At 42.0% G+C, this 23,810-nt stretch overlaps 1 protein-coding gene across 2 annotated transcripts in view; it reads left to right on the plus strand.

Moving 5' to 3' along the window:
- The window catches only part of TPCN1 (two pore segment channel 1), a 68,257-nt gene extending 50,211 nt beyond the window's left edge, over positions 1-18,046 (plus strand). For both annotated transcript variants that reach the window (XM_056528759.1, XM_056528758.1), the window contains exons 18-28: positions 4,033-4,105; positions 5,435-5,542; positions 5,799-5,870; positions 5,951-6,040; positions 6,280-6,392; positions 7,683-7,729; positions 7,862-7,930; positions 8,015-8,099; positions 11,420-11,547; positions 14,074-14,154; positions 17,798-18,046. In XM_056528759.1, the coding sequence (XP_056384734.1) occupies positions 4,033-4,105; positions 5,435-5,542; positions 5,799-5,870; positions 5,951-6,040; positions 6,280-6,392; positions 7,683-7,729; positions 7,862-7,930; positions 8,015-8,099; positions 11,420-11,547; positions 14,074-14,154; positions 17,798-17,896 (965 nt within the window). In that variant the 3' untranslated portion in view covers positions 17,897-18,046. The remainder of the gene's footprint in view (positions 1-4,032; positions 4,106-5,434; positions 5,543-5,798; positions 5,871-5,950; positions 6,041-6,279; positions 6,393-7,682; positions 7,730-7,861; positions 7,931-8,014; positions 8,100-11,419; positions 11,548-14,073; positions 14,155-17,797) is intronic.
- Positions 18,047-23,810: the final 5,764 nt, after the last annotated feature.

The following is a 23,810-nucleotide window of genomic DNA, read 5'->3' on the forward strand; positions in this document are numbered from 1 at the left end:
TTAAACCGCACAGTCAATGGCGTACGCGCAAAAAAATTCCAAAGTCCAAAAAAGCGTATTTTGGTCACTTTTTATTCCATTAAAAAAAAGGAATAAAAAGTGATCAAAAAGTCCGATCAAAACAAAAATCATACCGATAAAAACTTCAGATCACGGCGCAAAAAATGAGTCCTCATACCGCCCTGTACGTGGAAAAATAAAAAAGTTATAGGGGTCAGAAGATGACATTTTTAAACGTATAAATTTTCCTGCATGTAGTTATGATTTTTTCCAGAAGTGCGACAAAATCAAACCTATATAAGTAGGGTATCATTTTAACCATATGGACCTACAGAATAATGATAAGGTGTAATTTTTACCAAAATATTCACTGCGTAGAAACGGAAGCCCCCAAAAGTTAAAAAATTGCGTTTTTTTTTCCGATTTTGTCGCACAATGGTTTTTTTTTTTCCGTTTCGCCGTGCATTTTTGGGTAAAATTACTAATGTCACTGCAAAGTAGAATTGGCGACGCAAAAAATAAGCCATAATATGGATTTTTAGGTGGAAAATTGAAAGGGTTATGATTTTTAAAAGGTAAGGAGGAAAAAACAAAAGTGGAAAAACCCTGAGTCCTTAAGGGGTTAAGGGTCAAGTGTCTGCTCTTTCTATTCTGTTCCAATGGCAGTCTGCTTCTATTTCTCATGTCTGCACCTTTCTGCAAGGCGTGGCCCATGTGGCACCACCTTTCAGGTCTCCCACTTCTCCTGTGGACCAACCTGGTGCTTGGGGCTTTGAGGGAAGCTCAGTTCGAACCTCTTCGTGACACTTCTCTTCGCATCCTTTTGTGGAAGGTCGCCTTTCTCATCGCGATCACTTCCATTAGAAGGGTCTCTGAGTTGGCGTCTTTCCTGTCACTCTCCTATTTTGGTCCTTCATCAGGACTACGCATTCCACGCGTTCTGTCGGGGCTTCCTGGTCTCTCCGCACACTTTCACCAAATTCTACCAAGTACACACCTTCGCATCAGCTGATGCCGGTTTGGGCCACAAGGTGTTGCAGGTGGCAGTGGCTCAGTCCTCTGCCTGATTCTATGGGGTACTTTTTTCCCACCCCAGAACTGCTTTGGTACGTCCCACGGTTCTGTGTCCGCCAATGGTTCCGACCGAGAAAAGTAGATTTTTTGTGCTTACCATAAAATCTCTTTCTTGGAGGATCCATTGGGGGACACAGCACCCACCCATGGTTTGTGATTGTGTTTGTTTTGTCCGAGGGGTTTTTCGGTTCCTTTTTTTTGTCTGGTTTCCTTGGACTCCTGCTGGTTTCCTTTCTCTGTCGGTTGCCTCCTACAGCTTTGGGACTAAACTGATTAGCTCAGGGTCAGTAAGCGGGGTATATCCTGCCAGGAGGGGCCGACTTTTTTCTTTGTATGCCTAGTGTTAGCGCCTCCTTGTGGCAAGAGCATATACTCACGATTCTGTGTCCCCCAATGGATCCTCCGAGAAAGAGAGGGGAATATTGATCAAATCCTGTGTAGAGGAACAGTGATGCAGTTTCCCCAAGCAACCCTCTGTAATCTTTAAAAAGGCATCTAAAATCTAAAATATCATTCTGATTGGTTGCTATGGGCAACTGCTTCACTTTTCCTCTGTGCAGATTTTGATTAATCTCCTTTTATTGAATGGTCCTCACCACCTCCTTTGCCACGTGCTATGTACGCCTCTGACTCAAGAATAAATAAATGAGTGCACAGCCTATTGAACCGTTTTTAAAGGGGTTATCCAGTGAAATTAGGACATTTCTTATTGTCCCTAAGATGCCTATAAAATAATAACCCACCTTCCGCTGCTCCCTCTAGCTTCGGGATCAGGGTGACTCCTCTCAGGCAGGTCTCGGCTTCAGCAGAGCTGGCCGGAGCTGTAGACATGACCTCACAGCGCCACTCACTGGCCACAGCGGGGAACTCACTGGCCACAGCGGTGTCCCGCCTCAGCCAATGATTGGTGAGCAGCACTGCCAGTTCCCACTGGCTGTAGATGCTAGGCTCTGCAGCTTAGGGAGGAAAGCAGAGGCATTGGCCGTGGACGGGCGCCCCAATACTAGAGCTATGGGGTGTTTATTTTTGTATGCAGCTTAAATGGGCACTCTCATTAAAACTAATTTTTGCTATTGCACTCCTTATGGTAAATGAAAAATATTTCTAATATACTTTGTTAAAAAAAAATGAAGTTTTCTATGTTTTATTTGTGCTTAAAAAAGCTGAAGAGCACATTTTCCCCCAACTCATACACAAACTTTGGACCAAAGTCCAAACACAGGAAGTGCCGCCTGGAGTGCTGAGGGGGGGGGGGGGGTGTCCAGCCTCATCCAATCATAGCTCCTCTCACACATAACTGCCATATGCTGTTGGTTGGACACCCACTCCCACCCCCCTCAGCACTCCAGGCGGCACTTCCTGTGTTTGGACTTTGGTCCAAAGTCTGTGTATGAGTTGGGGGGAAAATGTGCTCTTGAGCTTTTTTAAGGACAAATAAAACATAGAAAACTTCATTTTTTTAAGCAAAGTATATTAGAAATTTTTTTCATTTACCATAAGGAGTGCAATAGCAAAAATTAGTTTTAATGAGAGTGCCCGTTTAAGGACAATAAAAAATTACCTAATTCCACTGGATAACCCCTTTTTATTGTTGCGATTCTGTCAAAATAGCTCAATACACAGTCATTATTTTTCTAAGCCCCTAAGTGAAATATACAATCTGGGCCCAAAGTGTCAATATTTTGTGTGGTCACCATTAGGGGGAGATTTATCAAAACCTGTCCAGAGGAAAAGTTGCCCATTTCAACCAATCAGCACGCTTCTTTCATTTTTAAAAAGGCCTCTGCAAAATAAAAGCAATCTGATTAGTTGCTATGGGAAACTGGGCATTTTTTCCTCTGAACAGGTTTTTATAAATATCCACCTTAGTTTCCAACACTGCCTTAAGCCTCTTGGGCACGGAGTTCACTAGAGCTTCACAGGTTGCCTCTGGAGTCTTCTTCCAATTCTCCATGATAACATCACAGAGCTGGTGACTATAGTAACCACAGCTCAGCTTTCCTTTCATACTCTGCTCTTAACCTGTTAATGACCATGGACGTGTATACTCGTCCAATGGCCGTTAACGCGTCATACCAGCCGGCCCCCAGCTGATTCCTATAGCTGGGGGCCGGCGTTAATAACTGACAGCAGCATCTAAAGGTGCCTGTATCCCATCCCTGGTGGTCCCACTTTTTATACCATAAATAAAAAGAAATAAAAAGTGGTCAAAAGGTCAGATCAAAACAAAAATGGTACTGATTAAAACTTCAGATCACAGCGCAAAAAATGAGCCCTCATATCACCCGTAGGAGGAAAAATAAAAAAATTATAGGGGTCAAAAGAGGACAATTTTAAATGTATACATTTTTGTGCATGAAGTCATGATTTTTTCCAAAAGTACGACAAAATCAAACCTATATAAGTAGGGTATCATTTTAATCATATGGACCTACAGATTAAAGATAAATTGTCATTTTTACCGAAAAATGTACTGCGTAGAAACGGAAGCCCCCAAAATTTACAAAATGGTGTTTTTTTTTTCTTCAATTTTGTCTCACAATGATTTTTTTTCCCCGTTTCGCCGTAGATTTTTGGGTAAAATGACTGACGTCATTACAAAGTAGAATTGGTGGCGCAAAAAATAAGCCTTCATATGGATTTTTAGGTACAAAATTGAAAGGGTTATGAAAAGGTAAGGCGGAAAAATGAAAGTGCAAAAAAACTGAAAAACCCTTGGTCCTTAAGGGGTTAAAAAATGAAACCTGCGCAGTGATTGGTTGCTATGAACAACATAGACGGACTTTCTTTTAGACTGTTCATTCACCTGCCTAAGAATGTGTACATGGGGACCAGGAGTTTTAGATCTCTGGATTTTCTTAAAATGCATTATTCTTCTTAAAGAATGTGTTTACAGCAAAACTGTTACTGTACTTTCATCTTAGTGACTTTTCCACTTATTTTTTTTCACCTTTGCAGTATATGGGGCAGAGGTTCTTTTGAAGGTGACTGGGTTGGGTCCACTGGAATACTTCACATCAGGATGGAATCTGTGAGTAGCTGTACAATGTATCTAACATACATATCTGCTATTAAGTGAACCATAGACACACAGATGCTGTTGTCTAACCAACGACAACATACTTCACCACTGGCAACTAACTCTGCAAGGTGGTTCCTGAACAGCGGCACGAAGATGATGCCACTGCAGGAGAGGACAGGCAGCTGTCAGTGACAGCCGGGCTCTCTAGGGAGAAGGCCCAGACAGTGTATTACTGTCCCTGTCTTCACGGTGTAAACACATTGCTCAATGAGCTCGTAGCACACAATTTAGAGTAAGCGGTAAGGCTTTTTGCTTCCTTTCTTGGCGATCATGTGATCCTGCAGTTGCCAGTTGGGTCTTCAAAGACCCAGATCAGCTCTGCAGTGAGTGTCCCTGTAATTGTCAACTCCATTTTTTCACATTTTCCCCACTGTTATAAAGAATAAAAATTTACGAATCTATCAAAATAAAGCCCTATGTATCACACAAAAAATGACACAAAATATAAATACACAAATGTGAAAAAACTTTATAGCTTTCAAATCCGTGTATACAAAAAACTAAACAGTAATGTGTCTGGTCGGGAAGGGGAAACCTGCCCTGTGTAGAAGTGACAACACATGGCACGACTTCCTGGGATTATGGACATGTGCCATACAGCGTTTGCTGTTATACTATAAAGTGAGCTGAGTGATCACACTTATGGCGGCCATTTAACCCCTTATTTAAGAGGATCAGTGACAGGAGCAGCACCTGTCAATTGTCTGTTCAGCACCACTGTGTTGTCAGCTATCTTTTCAGCAATGTGACTGCGGGGTGCCGATCAGTTTCCATGGCATCAATAAGTCTCAACTATTAAAATATAATGTTTACTGAATTTGCATTGGAAACAGCATCATTTTAAACAAAACAAAAATGCACCAGAATCACAAATTTTTTTTTGGTCACGTCATTTTCCCCCAAATGATAAAAATAAAAACTACAGGTCATGGTGAAAAAAATTTGCCCTTTAAATAGACATGTAGACAGAAAAATAAAAATGTTATAAGGGTCAGAATAACTTTTTTTTTACCACGTTTGTGTTGTACTAAAAGTTAGTAATTTAATAGTTACGGTACTTGTGTAATGGCAATGCAGTCTTAATAGTGTTACATGTAGTCATTTTTGCAGGAAACTTTATTCCTTCTTAGTAAATGAAATTTAGATATATTTTGGTAACATTTATGTGTTTAACTTTCTTGCAGCCCTTGCACTGATAAAATGTTTGTTGGACTTCTATTTCTCTTACTATAGTACATTAGTTGACTGTGCCTTTATTCTGTTTACTTTGTGTCTTAGGTTTGACTTCTCAGTGACAATGCTGGCCTTACTGGGACTTTTGGCTTTGGCCTTTGACATGAAGCCTTTCTACTTTATTGTAGTCCTCAGACCACTTCAGCTGCTCAGGTCAGTTTGTAGAGCAGTGTTTCCCAACCGGGGTGCCTCCAGCTGTTGCAAAGCTACAACTCCCAGCATGCTCGGACAGCCAAAGGCTGTCCGGGAATGCTGGGAGTTGTAGTTTTGGAACAGCTGGAGGCACCCTGGTTGGGAAACACTGTTGTAGAGTATAAACCTATTGCAGTTTATAACATATCTGCTAATATTGCCTGTAGAGATTTAACCGTGTCTCATATACTTCATAGAATACACATTCTGATTCTAGGCTTTTTAAATTGAAGAAGCGTTACAGGACAGTGCTAGACACCATGCTGGAGTTACTGCCAAGGATGGCCAGGTAATCGGACGTCCTCCATGTTGACCTCATGGTCCTGTCCATCCTGTTAAGTGTTGAGCAGTGTTCTTCTCTTTCCACAGCCTGGGACTTACACTGCTTATTTTCTACTATTCCTTTTCCATCGTGGGGATGGAATTTTTCTCTGGGGTGCTTTTCCCGAATTGTTGCAGGTGAGTAATGCACTATAAAGTGGATCTGTCAGCTTAATATATGGCAATACAGTTGTAATGTTAACATCCCACTGCGAACATAGTGCCATAGCTATAGAACTCCCATGTCTTGTCAAGTAGAATAAAAACTTATGGCAGCTTTTGTCAATCGGTCATACATGAAATGGGATCAGTGAGGTTTTTGGCTGGCTGTTATTGGGAAAATTGTCATTGAAATATATATGTATTCTTCTCTTTAGGTCTAGTACTGTGGCGGAGTCTTATCGTCTGCTGAACAACACTGTGGGCAACGAAACACAGAAAGAAGGTTACTACTACCTAAACAACTTTGACAATATCCTTTTCAGCTTTGGTAAGAGAATGTGTTTTTTTTTTTTTTTTTTTTTTTTTTTTTTTTTTTTCCATAGTACGTTATACTTTCTGTAGGAGATCATATTTATGTGTTTTCTCTCTATTCACACATGATTCCTTGACCAAGCCCAACATTTAATAGTGTGCGCAAGGTGCATTTGGTGGGTATTTATTAGGGATCGAGCGATTATCGGTTTGGCCGATATTATCAGCCGATATTCACGATTTTGGACGTTATTGCTATCGGCAATTACCTTGCTGATAATGCAACGACCCCCCCCTGGCCAGAGACCGCCGCCGGTGCCCCATTGACTCCCCCATCCCCGGTTTTATAATTACCTGTTGCCGGGGTCCGCGCTACTTCTGGCTCCTGCGGCGTCCTGCGCCATTGCTGTGCGCTGCACAACAACGAGTGATGTCCTCAATGTGACGTCACCGTCAGTGCGCACAGTGACAGCTCAGAACGCCGCCGGAGCCAGAAGTAGTGCGGACCTCGGGAACAGGTAAATATAAAACCGGGGATAGGGGAGGCAATGGGGCAGTGGCGGTGGTTGGACCAAGGACCTGCAGGGGGAGAGAAGCGGGCGGCAGCGGTCTCTGGCCAGAGGATAGGCGGGGGGGGGGGGGCAGCGGCGGTGATGGTTGGACTCAGGAGGACCCCAGGACAGGCAGGGGGAGAGAAGTGGGTGGTGGCGGCGGTCTCTGGCCCCACAAAAGCTGCTGCAGTTCATTGATTTAAGGCGCCCACTTTAAATGATTGATCTGTGGGGGGTGGAAATAGCCGATAACTTATGCCGGAATATCGGTATAAGTTATCGGCTATCGGCCTGAAAATTCACAGATTATCGGTATCAGCCCTAAAAAATCAATATTGGTTGATCCCTAGCATTTATCAAGATGCCTGCTCCTTTTGGTAAATGCTGGCTTATGTGCAGCTCACTTGATCGCGGCTGTAGTGGCTGTTGTGCAAAACTGTGCGAATTTTGCAAAATTCGCACATCATACATCAATCTCTAAACTGTGCTGCTAGGAAATCATAGGCACTGGACGAAAAAAGCCATATATATGCCAGTGAAAGTTGTATCATAAATGCAACAAATGCTGTGTTCAGTGACTTCGGAAAATATAAACCAATTGAGGCCTTAATGTGATAATCCTCTTTAGTTTGCTGGGACCTATTTTTATTGGCAGGAAAAGTTGCACACATGTCTATAGTTTCTAGAGAAACTGGATATTATTTCTTTCTTATTCTTTTAATTTCTTCATTAATTGCTGTTTCTTTTATTCTCAGTGACTTTATTTGAGCTGACTGTGGTGAACAATTGGTACATCATCATGGTAAGTGTGTCATCATTGTCTACATTACTTGCATAGTCTGAGAATTGAAAGTGAAAGCAAAGAGTTAATTTTCTATACCCTGAAAAGCAAAGGCGCTCTTTCTAATAATCTATATATATAATTATTTAATAGGAAGGAGTCACATCAGAGACTTCACACTGGGCCCGACTTTACTTCATGGTGTTTTATATCGTCACCATGGTGAGAATACTATATCGGATTATATATGCTTCTGTATCATCCGTCCTATTCATAGTTAATGGCTCAATCTGTCATATTTTCTAGGTCGTATTAACCATTATTGTTGCCTGCATTTTGGATGCTTTTGTTTTCCGAATGAATTACTGCAGGAAGAACAAAGATGTGGAAGGTAAGTAATTGGAATTGTGAAATAGTTTTCAACAAACTTTATATACTGTATCGCTTAGGCTGTTTTAACCACATATTTGGCATATGCGCCAGGAAAGCTCCTCTATGTTTTAAATTTTTTTCACTGTGTACCGCAATACCGCACACTCCCTGGGAACACGTGTGATGCTGTTTTTGGAAGAAATTAGCCCTGTTTTATGAATCCTGGATAACACCCTTAACCCCTTAAGGACGCAGGACGTAAATGTACGTCCTGGTGAGGTGGTACTTAACGCACCAGGATGTACATTTACGTCCTGTGCATAACCGCGGGCATCGGAGCGATGCCCGTGTCATACGCAGCTGATCCCGGCTGCTGATCGCAGCCAGGGACCCGCCGGCAATGGCAGACGCCCGCGATCTCGCAGGCGTCCGCCATTAACCCCTCAGGTGCCGGGATCAATACAGATCCCGGCATCTGCGGCAGTGCGCGATTTCAATGAATGATCGGATCGCCCGCAGCGCTGCTGCGGGGATCCGATCATTCAGAACGCCGCACGGAGGTCCCCTCACCTTCCTCCGTCCAGCTCCCGGCGTCTCCTGCTCTGGTCTGTGATCGAGCAGACCAGAGCAGGAGATGACCGATAATACTGATCTGTTCTATGTCCTATACATAGAACAGATCAGTATTAGCAATCATGGTATTGCTATGAATAGTCCCCTATGGGGACTATTCAAGTGTAAAAAAAAAAAAATTTAAAAAAATTTAAAAGTAAAAAAAAAAGGGAAAAATCCCCTCCCCCCAAAAAAAGTAAAATGTCCGTTTTTTCCTATTTTACCCCCAAAAAGCGTAAAAAATAAATTTAATAGACATATTTGGTATCGCCGCGTGCGTAAATGTCCGAACTATTAAAATAAAATGTTAATGATCCCGTACGGTGAACGGTGTGAACGTAAAAAAAAAAGTCCAAAATTGCTACTTTTTTAATACATTTTATTAAAAAAAATATATAAAAAAATGTATTAAAAGTTTTTTATATGCAAATGTAGTATAAAAAAAAAGTACAGATCATGGCGCAAAAATGAGCCCTCATACCGCTGCTTATACGGAAAAATAAAAAAGTTAGAGGTCATCAAAATAAAGGAATTATAAATGTACTAATTTGGTTAAAAAGTTTGTGAGCACAACAATAATATAAAAAGTTTAAGCACAACAATAATATAAAAGTATGTAATCACGGGTATCATTTTAATCGTATTGACCCTCAGAATAAAGAACACACATCATTTTTACCGTAAATTGTACGGCGTGAAAACGAAACCTTCCAAAATTAGCAAAATTGCGTTTTTCTTTTTAATTTCCCCACAAAAATAGTGTTTTTTGGTTGCGCCATACATTTTATGATATAATGAGTTATGTTATTACAAAGGACAACTGGTCGCGCAAAAAACAAGCCCTCATACTAGTCTGTGGATGAAAATATAAAAGAGTTATGATTTTTAGAAGGCGAGGAGGAAAAAATGAAAACGTAAAAATTGTCTGAGTCCTTAAGGCCAAAATGGTCTGAGTCCTTAAGGGTTTAAAGGGGTACTCCTGTGAAAACTTTTTTTTTTTTTTTTTTAAATCAACTGGTGGCAGAAAGTTAAACATATTTGTATAAATTACTTCTATTAAAAAATCTTAATCCTTCCAGTACTTATTAGCTGCTGAATGCTACAGAGGAAATTCCTTTCTTTTTGGAACACTGATGACATCACGAGCACAGTGCTCTCTGCTGACATCTCTGTCCGTTTTAGCAACCATGCATAGCAGATGTATGCTAAGGGCAGCATGGTGGCTCAGTGGTTAGCACTGCTGCCTTGCAGTGCTGGGGACTTGGGTTCAAATCCCACTAAGGACAACAATAAATAAAGTGTCATTATTATTATAATATCGTCAGCAGAGAGAACTGTGCTCGTGATGTCATAAGAGAGCATTCCAAAAAGATAATAATTTCCTCTGTAGTATTCAGCAGCTAATAAGTACAAGTACAGGAAGGATTAAGATTTTTTAATAGAAGTAATTTACAAATATGTTTAACTTTCTGCCACCAGTTGATTTAAAAGAAAAAAGGTTTTCACCAGAGTACCCCTTAAAGGACGCAGCCCATTTTGACCTTAAAGGGGTGCTCCGGTGGAAAACTTTTTTCTTTTCTTTTTTTTTTTATCAACTGGTGCCAGAAAGTTAAACAGATTTGTAAATTACTTCTATTAACAAATGTTAATCCTTCCAGTACTTATTAGCTGCTGAATACTACAAGGACATTTTTTTTATTTTTGGAACACAGAGCTCTCTGCTGACATCATGACCACAGTGCTGTCTGCTGACACCTCTGTCCATTTTAAGAACTGTCCAGAGTATGCTGCTCTGGACAGTTCCTAAAATGGACAGAGATGTCAGCAGAGAGCACTGTGGTCATGATGTCAGCAGAGAGCTCTATGTTCCAAAAGTAAAATAATTTCCTTGTAGTATTCAGCAGCTCATAAGTACTGAAAGGATTAAAGGGGTAGTCCAGTGGTGAAAAACTTATCCCCTATCCTAAGGATAGGGGATAAGTTTGAGATCGCGGGGGGTCCGACCGCTGGGCCCCCCCCCCCCCGATCTCTCTGTACGGGGCCCCGGCTCTCCGCCGAGATAGCGGGTGTGGACCCCGCACGAGGCGGCGGCCGACACGCCCCCTCAATACAACTCAATGGCAGAGCCGGAGATTGCCAAAGGCGCAACAGTAATAGAGAAGTATGTTATCATGGGTATCATTTTAATCGTATTGACCCAAAGAATAAAGAACACATGTCATTTTTACCGTAAATTGTACAGCCTGAAAACGAAACCTTCCAAAGTTTGCAAAATCACAGGGGATAGGAGAGGGTTTCACCCCTGCCACCTTGCTCCTATCCTTTCGGATGATTGTGCTGTCTCTGACCTCTCCAATCATCCCTATTTTCTGGCGATCGGGTCAACCAGAGACCTGTTTAGCCCGGAAAAGCCGTGATATCAGCAGTCATCCTGTTCTGATCACCGTGTCACCGGAGACTCGGTGATCAAGGATGGCAGCGCCGTAAATGTACGGCGCTGTGCACAAAGTGACACAGTGCTTGTTGTTAAGGGGTTAAATAAGAGTGTGGCCTGTACATATATTTTGATGTGAAGGAACCGAAGATATGTAAAAGTACACTGAAAACATTGGCCGTTGTGAATGTGTTCCCCAAGTAAATGAATAAGAGTTGAGAAAGTGATTTGGGATATTCCTTGACTTCACTGTCTATGCTTAGTGGGACTTTACATTTGTCCTTTTACTATAGATGAGAAAGGGATCACTTTAGAGATGGAGGTTGGAAGAGAAGAGCTGACAATGATTCTCAGACACGCACAAAATGGTGAGGAGAAAACCCAAGTGCGAAAACTGCTCTCTCACTTACAGTCTAACCAGGTGGGTTTTGTGTCTATGTCCTTCAGTTTTGCGCCTTATATATGTATATTATAGACAAAGTAAAGTGGAGTCTTCCTCTTGGGCCCACCTTCTATTAACCAAAACTGAGATTCACAGACAGAGAATGTCTCTTACTCTGGGCCCAGTCCTACTGTGTTTTTCATGGTCTACCATGAAATTGCTTACAGTCAGTGTGTGGTTTGACAAAAACAGAAACAACCAAATTAAAAAAACATATAAAGACAAAAAATATGTAAAATCTCCTTTATTACATATATATCACATTAGATATTACATTTCTGTAAAAATATGTGAAAGATAAAATCTATGTAAAAGACAAAGTCTATACAAAGGGTTAAGAGCATGCATCCTAATTCAACCTGATCCATGTCCAGTATATCAGGGGGATCCACTAGTAAAAATGAAAATATGTCCTCACATACACTAATATAGTTATCATAGTATACCTAGCAATCCTAAGCAATCACACCAGAAAACCTCAGTAAACCATAGAAGGTAGCATGTGTCAGGTGACCTGCCACTCCCAACGCACATTTCACTGGAATAGCTTCATTGATGGTGGTTGTTGGCCAAGATTTAGGGAGTACACAGGTGCCATATCCGGTCCTGATTGCATAAGTCCTTGACGGCGCTCCTTCATAAAGTGCTGTCACTTGGGACAATGTATCGGTAACCTGCAGCTCAACAACGAATAGTATGGGATGTAAGAGTAAGCCCAAATAAAAATTGAAGAGGCTGCACCGCCCACACAACAGCTGATAGGCAGGGGTCAGACTCCTTAGATAGACTATCAGTTGTAGAAGGCTGGACCCCTTTATAGTAAGAAAGATGTCATGTGGAAATAATGACAATATAATTTTCTTAGCCTATCTCCTATGGCAGCCTGAGGCCTCCTGAATACCTACTTACTGCCATAGTGATGTCATCTTGTACGGTCTGCCTCAGGCAAACTGTAAAAGTAAAGTGCAGATCTCACAAGAGGTTAATGACCAAAACACCAGTGTGATATTGCACAATCCTGGCAACATTGCATGGTAATTAGTGAACGCATGGTGCATGGTTTGGGCTGCATGTTTTTAGCACCATGTGGGAACATGGCCTTAAAGGGGCACTCCTTTGCTCAGCGTTTGGAACAAACTGTTCTGAACGCTGTTGTCGGCGCTGGGAGCTCGTTATGTCATAGCCCCACCCCCTCATGTCATGCCCCACCCTTTCAATGCAAGCCTATGGGAGGGGGCGTGACAGTTGTCACGCCCCCTCCCATAGACTTGCATTGAGGGGTTGGGGTGTGATGTCATGAAGGGGTGGGGCTTTGACGTCAAGAGCTCCCGGCGCCGGCAACAGCGTTCGGAACGGTTTGTTCCAAACGCTGAGCAGCGGAGAGCCCCTTTTAAGGATATGTTGACTTTTGGTGTGATATAGATATATCATGAATAAGCAGCTTTAATTTCCCATTAAACAAATGGGGATTTGCAGGATGTACTGATCACTTTATAAAAATGGTAGACATCTTACAAATTCTTCCTTGGGGTATGTAAATTTATGAGCTTAATTGTATAAGGCTGGGTTCACACCACGTTTTTCAAATACGGTTACCGTATACGGTTTTCCGCTAAAAAACGTATGGCAAAAACCGTATGCAACCGTATACAACCGTATGACTCCAAATTAAAACGTATACGGTTTTTCCCCGTACGATTCTATCCGCTTGCATCAGTTTTTGCCAACGGTTTTGCTATTTTGTTGGAATTAGTTTTCCAGCTATTTTATAAAGTTACTAGTGTTCTATTGAAATTCCAATCTGCGCATGTGTCAACTCCAAAAACGGATTAGAAAAAACGTGTGCAACCGTATTCTGAAATTCTGTGTATGGTTCTCATAGACAACAATGTTAAAAGAACCGCATAAGGTTTTCCAACCGGAGGCAAAAACGTGGTCGACGGCGTTTTTGCCTACGGTTGAAACATCGGCAAAACCGTATCCGAGGCAAAACGGATGCAACCATACACAACATTTGGAATACGGTTTACAATGCATTCTCTATGCATACGGTTTCGGATACGGTCGTATACGTTTTTTTGCGGAAAACCATATACGGTTACCGTATTTGAAAAACGTGGTGTGAACCCAGCCTAATAGAAAACATTCCAATACCTGTGACGTTCTCCAGAAAGTGATTTACTGGCACGGCTGGCTGAATTCAGGAGCTAGGGGCCAATGTGCAGAATTTGAAAATAGCACCTAACCTTTTGTGTTAATTTCTATTGATGTCTACAGAGGTTCTTATTGCTAAATTGTAGATTCACTTTTAGCAGGGGTCTTATGTTTTTGCGGTATTTTGCCTATTCCTTTCCTTTGGTATCAGTGATGCAGCAAGTAACATACAGTATTTCAAACATGTATTATTTGTTGTGTTGTGAAATTCTTTTTCTTTTGAGCTTCTTTCTACCTTTTTTATGTTCCTTGTGTTCCTCTTACCATCTCTTTTGTCAAATATATTTCTAGGTTGCTTCTGTGCTGTTTGTGGGCAGAAGATCTCAAACCAAGAGTGACCTTAGCATAAAGATGTATGAGGAAGAAATTCAGGTGAGACAGAAATCCTTTTTAAAATTGCTAAAAGTTTTACACAATTTTCCTGTCTGCCATCTAAATATGACCTTAAAGGGGAACTAGGGTACATAACAACTTGACCCCTATCCACAGGATAAGGGATAAGTGTCTGATCGCGAGGGTCTCACCACTGGGTTCCCCCTCCCCACCCTTGTGATCTCCGGCCCGGTGCCCCTGCTCTCCCCATGCTTTGCACGGAGCCAAGTCTACCACCACGTGGGGTGGGTTGGGTTGACACGCCCCCTCCATGCATCTCTATGAGAGAGACGGATATATATGAGGATATGGGGATGGCCCGAGTGCCGAGCAGGAGATCGCAAGGAAGGGGGGTCACAGCGGTTGAATCTCGCAATCATACACTTATCCTCTATCAAGTACCGGAGTTTCCCTTTAACCCCTTCCTGCAAATGGAAGTATATTTACCCCCACTGCGGGCACCCGAGGTATGACGCGCGCTCAGCAGGTGAGCACGCATCATACCTGGTGGGTCCCGATTGCTATCAGCAACCAGGACCCACAGCTAATGCCGGACATCGCCGATCGGGCGGAGCACTGGAGTGCCCATAACATTGATCACTGCTATGCTATGGCATAGCATTGATCAGTGTATACAGTCAGTAGATTGCATGGCATAGTCACCTATGGGGCTATACAAGTGTTAAAAAAATAAAAATAAAGTGTAAAAAAAGAGTTAATAGATGTGATTTAACCCCTTCCCTAATAAAAGTTTGAATCACTCCCTTTTTCCCCATTTTAAAAAAATATATATGTAAACAAAAATAACCATATGTGGTATCGCCGTGTGCCTAAATGTCCAAACTATAAAAAAATATATACTGTTAACTTAACTGCATGGTCAATGGCGTATACGTAATCCAAAGTCCAAAATGGCGTATTTTTGGTCATTTTGTATACCCTAAAAATTTTTATAAAAAGCGATCAAAAAGTCCCAGCAAAACAAAAATGGTACCGATGAAAACTTCAGATCACAGCGCCAAAAATGAGCCCTCAAACCGCTCCGTATGCGGAAAAATAAAAAGTTATATGGGTCAGAAGATGACAATTTTAAACATATACTAATTTTAGTGCATGTAGTTATATTTTTTTTAGTAGTAAAATAAAATCAAACCTATATAAATTGGGTACCCTTGCGAACGTATGGACCTACAGAATAAAGAATAAGGTGTCAGTTTTACCAAAAAGTCTTCTGCGTAGAAACGGAATCTGCTAAAAAATTACAAAATGGCGTTTTTGTTACAATTTTGCCCTACAAATAATTTTTTTTTCTGGTTTCGCCATAGATTCTGTGGTGAAATTATAAATGGTATTACAAAGTAAAATTGTTCGCGCAAAGAACAAGCCCTCATATGGGTCTGTAGGTGGGAAATTGAAAGTGTTATGAATTTTTGGAAGGGGAGGAGGAAAAAACAAAAGTCCAAAAATGAAAATTGGCCCAAGAAGGAAGGGGTTAAGCTGCACTGATTCATGACTATATATATTTAGTAAAGAGCAATATTATTGTGCAAACACTGGCTTTAATTGAAGCATTAAATGGGTGAATGTTGACTTTTCCTCAAACTGTTTAGCAACATCTGGTTAATCATATATATCTGTCTGACTTGGTTATCCAAGACCTTTTGATCTTTTATCTTTAAAGAGGCAGTACCGCATTAATAATTCTCACTACACTGTGATGCATTAACATACAGTATGGTGACATCACAATGGTAAAGAGGTTGTCCCATTGCATAGATCATTTAGTTTGCCATTTACATGTTAAAAAATGACCCAGTAAATGGCTATAACAATTTCTTTTTTACATGGCTCCACCTGGTGTTCATTGCATATAGCAATGAAAACATCCACTTTATGAGCTACGTGCTCCTGGATACACATGCTCACTTTATCTGCCAACAGTCAGGTCTCTGCATAGTAATCCTCTGTTCACTACAGAGTAGCCAATAGAAATAGCTTTATATTCTTCTTGTTAGTGATTGGCCAGAAGGTGTACAGTAGCATGGCACTATTAAATAGAAGACCCATTCAGCAAAAGACAGTAAGAAGGGACTATTTTATCTGGTTTCAGAGGGGGAAGCAGGCTGATTCTGCTCGGAGACCTTCTCTAGCTGTACAGATTAGCAGCAGCACCAAGGGATACTCCTGGAACAATGTATTTTCTTTTTGCTAGAAACAATTTATTAAAGAGTACCTATGATCAACTACACTTTCCCTAATCCCGCTCCCCATCTGTCCTCCCTGATTCTAACTCTGTCCCTGACCTCTTTTTTTTTTTTTTTTTTTTTTAATTCAATACCCCCATATAAATACCTTTTTTATTCCATCTTCGGTAGCTCAGTATGGCGCTGTGTACAAGCGGAGGAAGTGGGCGGGGCCCGGCAGGCACGACGTCAGCTGATGCCTGGCCGGGGCTCGCTTCCGCCCTTCTTCCTGTTTGCAACGCTCCCTATCGGGAGCACACATACAGGCTGAGTACAGGGGAGGGACAACAGCTTCGGTGTCTCCTTCTGTTTGGCTTTACACGTGCCATACAGAGAGGAGGAACATCTGAGGACAGAGCTGCCATGCCCTTGCAGGGATACGTGCACAGCTGATTGACACTCGGGGAGCTGCGCTTTGTATGCAATTTCGGACTCAGCAGTCAGTCCGGCGTGAGTCCGAAATCACTAAAACAGGGACTCCTAGGGAGACCCCTAGTGGCCAGAATTTCAAAACGAAATTAGACATGAAAGGAATTATTTGTTTTCTTTAATAAAATCCAATTACAAAGTTGATCTATATAGATTAAGCTATACAGGATAAAAACATTTTGATGAGAGGTACTCTTTAACAACTTTTAGGGATCTTGGTATGAAAAGAATGGCTATCATCTATCATGTTTGTTGCTTGTAGTTATTGTTTTGCTATTCCCCCATAGCCCATTCACAACAGGACTCCAGTGTCACCCAAATCCCTAAATAAACATGTTTAATAAGACTATAAAATGTGTTACCATCAGCTTGTTGACAGATTCAAGCTACCAACAATTGATGTAGTTTTTTTTTAAGGCAAGTTGTACCTCTTTTGCCGCTGATGTTGAATACACATGGAATCGAATGTCTACCTGTTACTTTTCAAACAATGTCTCTGTCAAGGCAGTGTTTCCCAACCAGAGTGCCTCCAGCTGTTGCAAAACTACAACCCCCAGCATGCTCGGACAGCCAAAGGCTGTCCGAGCATGCTGGGGGTTGTAGTTTTGCAACAGCTGGAGGCACCCTGGTTGGGAAACACTTGGTCAGACCCCAACTGATCACTAGAACAAGTTGGGAGAAAAGTCCGCAGCTAAGCGCATAGACTTGCACTGGTAGTCCGTCTTGGTCATGTACACACGTGTACAGGCTTATTTTAGCAATCTACTGTTCACGGCCCCAACTGTTCAAAACTTTTGACATTTCTTTACACCATGTAAAAACCTTTTTTTTTTTTACCCATTCAAGCTTTATATCTACTGAATATTGCCACAGTTTTTTATACAGTTTTCTTGTTTGTTTTATTCTGTTGTATTTTTATTAATTAAAAAAAAAACTTCTGCCTTTTTATTGTGTTTCTTCTGATAAAACAGGAATGGTACAAGGAACATGCTCAGGCCCAGGGAAAGAAGATGGTAGAGCTTCAGCCTACCGAGGGGGTCCTGCGTCCGCGTTCCAGTACTGTTAATTGAGTGGATCCACCACCTACTTGTCGTATGACTATGCAATGGTGTCAGTATTAATATTTAATCTTTGCTCTGAGAGCTAGTAACCAGGATGATATACTAGGGAAGATCAGAACATGCCTATAGAGATGAGCGAACTTACAGTAAATTTGATTCGTCACGAACTTCTCAGCTCGGCAGTTGATGACTTTTCCTGCATAAATTAGTTCAGCTTTCCGGTGCTCCCGTGGGCTGGAAAAGGTGGATACAGTCCTAGGAGACTCTTTCCTAGGACTGTATCCACCTTTTCCAGCCCACCGGAGCACCTGAAGGCTGAACTAATTTATGCAGGAAAAGTCAGCAACCGCCGAGCTGAGAAGTTCGCGACGAATCGAATTTACTGTAAGTTCGCTCATCTCTACATGCCTACAGTGGAAGCCTTTCTAGGGTCACATGAAGTCATTTTAACATGCCCCAGTAATATATCTCTTGGACATGTTAACAATCTTTATTTTATATAAGCTGTAATGCTTTTAATGAGTTTTTTTAAGTTTATTTGCTGCATTGTTACTGTGAAACCCCAATAGCAACCCATACTCTCTTTTTCTGGGAGGGTTTCTTACTGCCTCTATAACACTATATGGGGAATGGACACTTTCTACAGATGTTCCCCCACAATTCTTAAAGGGCATTCCGCCACTACAGACAATCAGACCTCACTTTCAATGTTCCTGTGCTGGCCACCTCTCCAACAATCCTTATCCATTAGTTCTCTCTCCAACAATGAAGAAGATGCACAGCTATATACAGATGCCTATATTTGTAACATATTAATAAATTTCTTTTTTTAAGAAATTCTAGTGTTTTGTTTGTAAAGTAAGATGTATTTGCGCTCTTGCATTTACAGTGATATTCCAGGATTTAATAAGTTTCCCTATCAGGTCCGTATGTAGACAATGTGGCTGATATGTGATCCGATGTCCAGCGGTCACACCACAGCAGTATCTGATTGTTCTTTTATTGTTCTTCTGCAATTTATTTATATATTTATTTATTTTATTAATTTAAGATTAGTAGTACCTTTTTAGAGGGGTTGTCCAGACGTACTGTCCCATCTGATATGACCTCTGGCGTGGAGAGACACATCAGCACCCTAGGCATCAAGGCAGCCGTCCAGCACCCAACACATATCGTGCACAGTTCCCGTTAATAATAGGATGCTTGCATTATGCTCTTAAAGGGGTACTCCCCTGGAAAACATTATTATTATTATTATTATTAGTTTTAAATCAACTGGTGCCAGAAAGTTAAACAGATTTGTAAATGACTTCTATTAAAAAATCTTAATCCTTCCAGTACTTATCACCTGTTGTATGCTCCACAGGAAGTACTTTTCTTTTTGAATATCCTTTCTGTCTGACCACAATGCTCTCTGCTGACACCTCTGTCCATTTTAAGAACTGTCTGGAACAGGGGAGGTTTGCTATGGGGCTTTGCTCCTACTTTGGAAGTAATTTACAAATCTTTAACATTCTGGCACCAGTTGATTTAAAAAAAAAAAAATTTTAAAAAATGTTTTACAGCAGAGTACCCCTTTAAGGCTTGGCTCACACCAGGTTTTTGTCTCAATTTCACGGTTTCCTTTACAGTTTAATTTAGCTGCAAAAATGTGGTCAATCACGCTATTGTGTTCGGCACAAAAACATCCACTAAAGTCAGTTTATTTTTTTTGTTATATAATGTAAGCTAATGGGAAATAGATTATGCTTTATGGCATACAGCAGCCTCAGTCTTTAGCACCCGTTAATGTATCTTTTTTTTTTTTTTTTTACTATAAAAGGTTAAGAGTACAGCAGTAACTCTGTTTGAACGCACCCTGAGCAACTTTGGTTCCCAACTTGCATCTCAACTTGTATGTCCTCCATGTCTGATCAGGTGGAAGAGTATATTTGCACAAGCCCTGTAAAAACTGTCATTTTGTGGCCACATATTTTAAGAAAATATGTTTAGCTACCCTCCCTGGCCACTACTGGGAATATCATTCAGACTAAGGCTATATTCTCACACAATATTTTGGTTATTATTTTTAGAGATGAGCGAACTTACAGTAAATTCGATTCGTCACGAACTTCTCGGCTCGGCAGTTGATGATTTTTTTTCCTTAATAAATTAGTTCAGCTTTCCGGTGCTCCGGTGGGCTGGAAAAGGTGGATACAGTCCTAGGAGACTCTTTCCTAGGAATGTATCCACCTTTTCCAGCCCACCGGAGCACCTGAAGGCTGAACTAATTTACGCAGGAAAAGTCATCAACTGCAGAGCTGAGAAGTTCGTGAGGAATCGAATTTACTGTAAGTTCGCTCATCACTAATTATTTTATACCAAAACCAGGAGTGAAGTATATTTGAATTCCATCTTGTAACGGTAGCAAAATGGACAAAAAGTCCAAGGGAGTGAATACTTATACAAGGCACTGCCTACCATAGAGACAGATGCAAAAAACCCTATACACCCCAAGTCCACCAAAACCATCACTTTTATTAATTTACTTAAAAAGTACAACAATGTGGAAGTAAATATTTAAAAGGACAATCTCTATATGCAGGTAAGTATATAAAGAGAATGGGGAGGAGATGTATATCCTATGAGGAGTGCACACATGAAATTGATATTATCCTATATGTGTATCACCCAGGCAAAGGGATAGAGAGCCCTTTTGCACCTTATTGATTTTATTTATGTGCTTTGCACAACTCCATGAAAACCATTGCACCTGCAGCATGCACGGTTAAATCTCCCTATCTGACAATAATCATTTGTGTGAACACCTATAGCATATAGAGACCGCTGTTAAAACCTAACCCCGCTGATCCTACATGTTTCTCAAACAATCAAGAACTACCAATGGTGTGTATGGCATCTAGAAGAAAGTACATGAAGCCTATGAGATTACTTTGTACATTGCATGGTCACAGTACTCTCCTATGGAAATCCCCGACACTTACTATTGGAACGCCTCCCTATTTGGATCGGCAGCAGGCAGAATTCCCCGGAGTACCATGAAGACAGGGTATGTGACTGCTGGGAGGGCTGTGGGATGGGGGGGGCTGTTGGATGGGGGGGGGGGCCATCTGGTGCTGCCTCCTTAAAATGAGCACACACAGTTGAATGTACGCTGCCTCAAAAACAGGACATTGCAGGTGGTTCTGTCCTGTCGCTCCAGTAAGAAGCTTTGAGTGCGGGCAGTTTCTCTGTATGATGCTGCCATTTCCTGGAGCTCAGAGAAGAGGAGCCATGGTGGAGCAGTTAATCTGAAGCGGTGGGGGAATAATGGGAAAGTGGGTGATTTTTTTTTTTTTTTGGGCCATGAGTCAGTATGTAGCCCTCTACTAAGAAAATACTATATGGGGCCCTCAGAGAAGACATCACTTGTAAGTCACTGGATATAACTGCATAAGATATATATATATATATATATATATATATATATATATATATATATATATATATATATATATATATATATATATATATATATATATACCGTATATACTCGAGTATAAGCCGACCCGAGTATAAGCCGAGACCCCTAATTTCAACCCAAAATCCCAGGAAAAGTTATTGACTCGAGTATAAGCCTAGGGTGGGAAATACCTCATCCCCCCTGTCATCATCCAGACCCGTCATTAACATCCTCATCATCCCCTTGTCATCATCCCACACATCCCCCCTTCATCATCCCCTTGTCATCATCCCACACATCCCCCCTTCATCATCCCCTTGTCATCATCCCACACATCCCCTTATCCCACACATCCCCCCTTCATCATCCCCTTGTCATCATCCCACACATCCCCCCTTCATCATCCCCTTGTCATCATCCCACACATCCCCTTATCATCCCACACATCCCCCCTTCATCATCCCCTTGTAATCATCCCACACCCCCCCCCTTCATCATCCCCACCCCCCTTCATCATCCCCACACCCCCCCCCCTTCATCATCCTCTTCTCATCATTCGCCCTCAGTGGTCTTCAACCTGTGGACCTCCAGAGGTTTCAAAACTACAACTCCCAGCAAGCCCGGGCAGCCATCGGCTGTCCGGGCTTGCTGGGAGTTGTAGTTTTGAAACCTCCGGAGGTCCGCAGGTTGAAGACCACTGCGGCCTTCAACATCATCCAGCCCCCTCTCACCCCCTTTAGTTCTGAGTACTCACCTCCGCTCGGCGCTGGTCCGGTCCTGCAGGGCTGTCCGGTAAGGAGGTGGTCCGGTGAGGAGGTGGTCCGGGCTGCTATCTTCACCGGGGGCGCCTCTTCTCCGCGCTTCCGGCCCGGAATAGAGCCGTTGCCTTGACAACGACGCATCTGCGTCGTTGTCAAGGCAACGTGACTATTCTGAGGCCGGGCCCGAAGCGCTTAGAAGAGGCCTCCCCGGTGAAGATAGCAGCCCGGAACCACTATCCCACCGGACGACCTCCTCACCGGACAGCCCTGCAGGACCGGACCAGCGCCGAGCGGAGGTGAGTACTCAGAACTAAAGGGGGTGAGAGGGGGCTGGATGATGTTGAAGGCCGCAGTGGTCTTCAACCTGCGGACCTCCGGAGGTTTCAAAACTACAACTCCCAGCAAGCCCGGACAGCCGATGGCTGCCCTGGCTTGCTGGGAGTTGTAGTTTTGAAACCTCTGGAAGTCCGCAGGTTGAAGACCACTGCGGGTGGGGGAGTTCACTCGAGTATAAGCCGAGGGGGGTGTTTTCAGCACGAAAAATCGTGCTGAAAAACTCGGCTTATACTCGAGTATATACGGTATATATATATATATATATATATATATATATATATATATATATATATATATATATATATATATATATATATATATATATATATATATATATATATATCCAATAAGAACAGCACCTCCAAAAATGTCAAGAAAAAAAGAAATTGGGGTGCCCGCATATTCTGAACCTCGGTCCACTGGTTCCTCAATGCATACAAAAATATCGAAGCAGCACACCACAGGTAGAGTTCAAAAGAACGGTGAATTTATTCCATGATGTGAGAGACTACGTTTCTCCAGCCTCACGCTGGCTTTCTCAAGTACTTAATGAGTGACATATATGAGGCTTAAATAAGCCAACCAATTACAAAGTTTGTGACATCATCACATAGTGATTATCATATATAAACAATGTATAAAACCATAAATCATTAAGACATCGTATACAAAATGTGTTACATAAATACAGATATATGTGTATCCAGTGCAGATCCACACCTATTTGTCACCCGATCGTGACGTGTAATAAAGTGTCCATAAAAAGAGTCCATATTTCTACTAAATGTAGAATACCTTCTGAGCCGCTCTCATGAAACCATCCTTCCGGGACGCCGATATCTCGTGGTTACAGCTGATTAGGCTTCCGGGATCGAGGTGCGTCATCAAGCGTCTATAGCAACCTCCGGATCATCACGCCAGTCTCGCGATCAGCGAGAAATACTGTGCAGCTTAGCGTCCATAGTAACTTAGTCTCGGCCGTGTCCCAGCGCATGCGCACTGGTGATGAGGGAGGAATATTCTGCCAAACACCTCCGAGGGCGTCCATAGCAACAGGAGCGATCCCGGATCATCGAGCGCACCGCTGTTCCGATCAGGGAGTGCATCGCTCAGGTAAAGCAACTGACTTCATTACAAGGGAAACAATGAAGCCACATCATTCATACTAAACAAGCACTTCGGGACTTTGACACAGCAATCCCCTGTGTAACGGGTGTAAAGGGACATGCTTAAAAGGTGTACATCATGGACATGGATAACACCCGCATTGAAAAGGAGATATACCTTCGGCCTAGGCCAGGTCTCATCCTCCATATTCTTTCATCCCTTACCCACACAGTTAGAGGGAAGTGTCAATAGAATGTCCCAACATTCGTAGAGTACA

This window comes from Hyla sarda, chromosome 1, assembly GCF_029499605.1.
Source record: "Hyla sarda isolate aHylSar1 chromosome 1, aHylSar1.hap1, whole genome shotgun sequence".
Taxonomy (NCBI): domain Eukaryota; kingdom Metazoa; phylum Chordata; class Amphibia; order Anura; family Hylidae; genus Hyla; species Hyla sarda.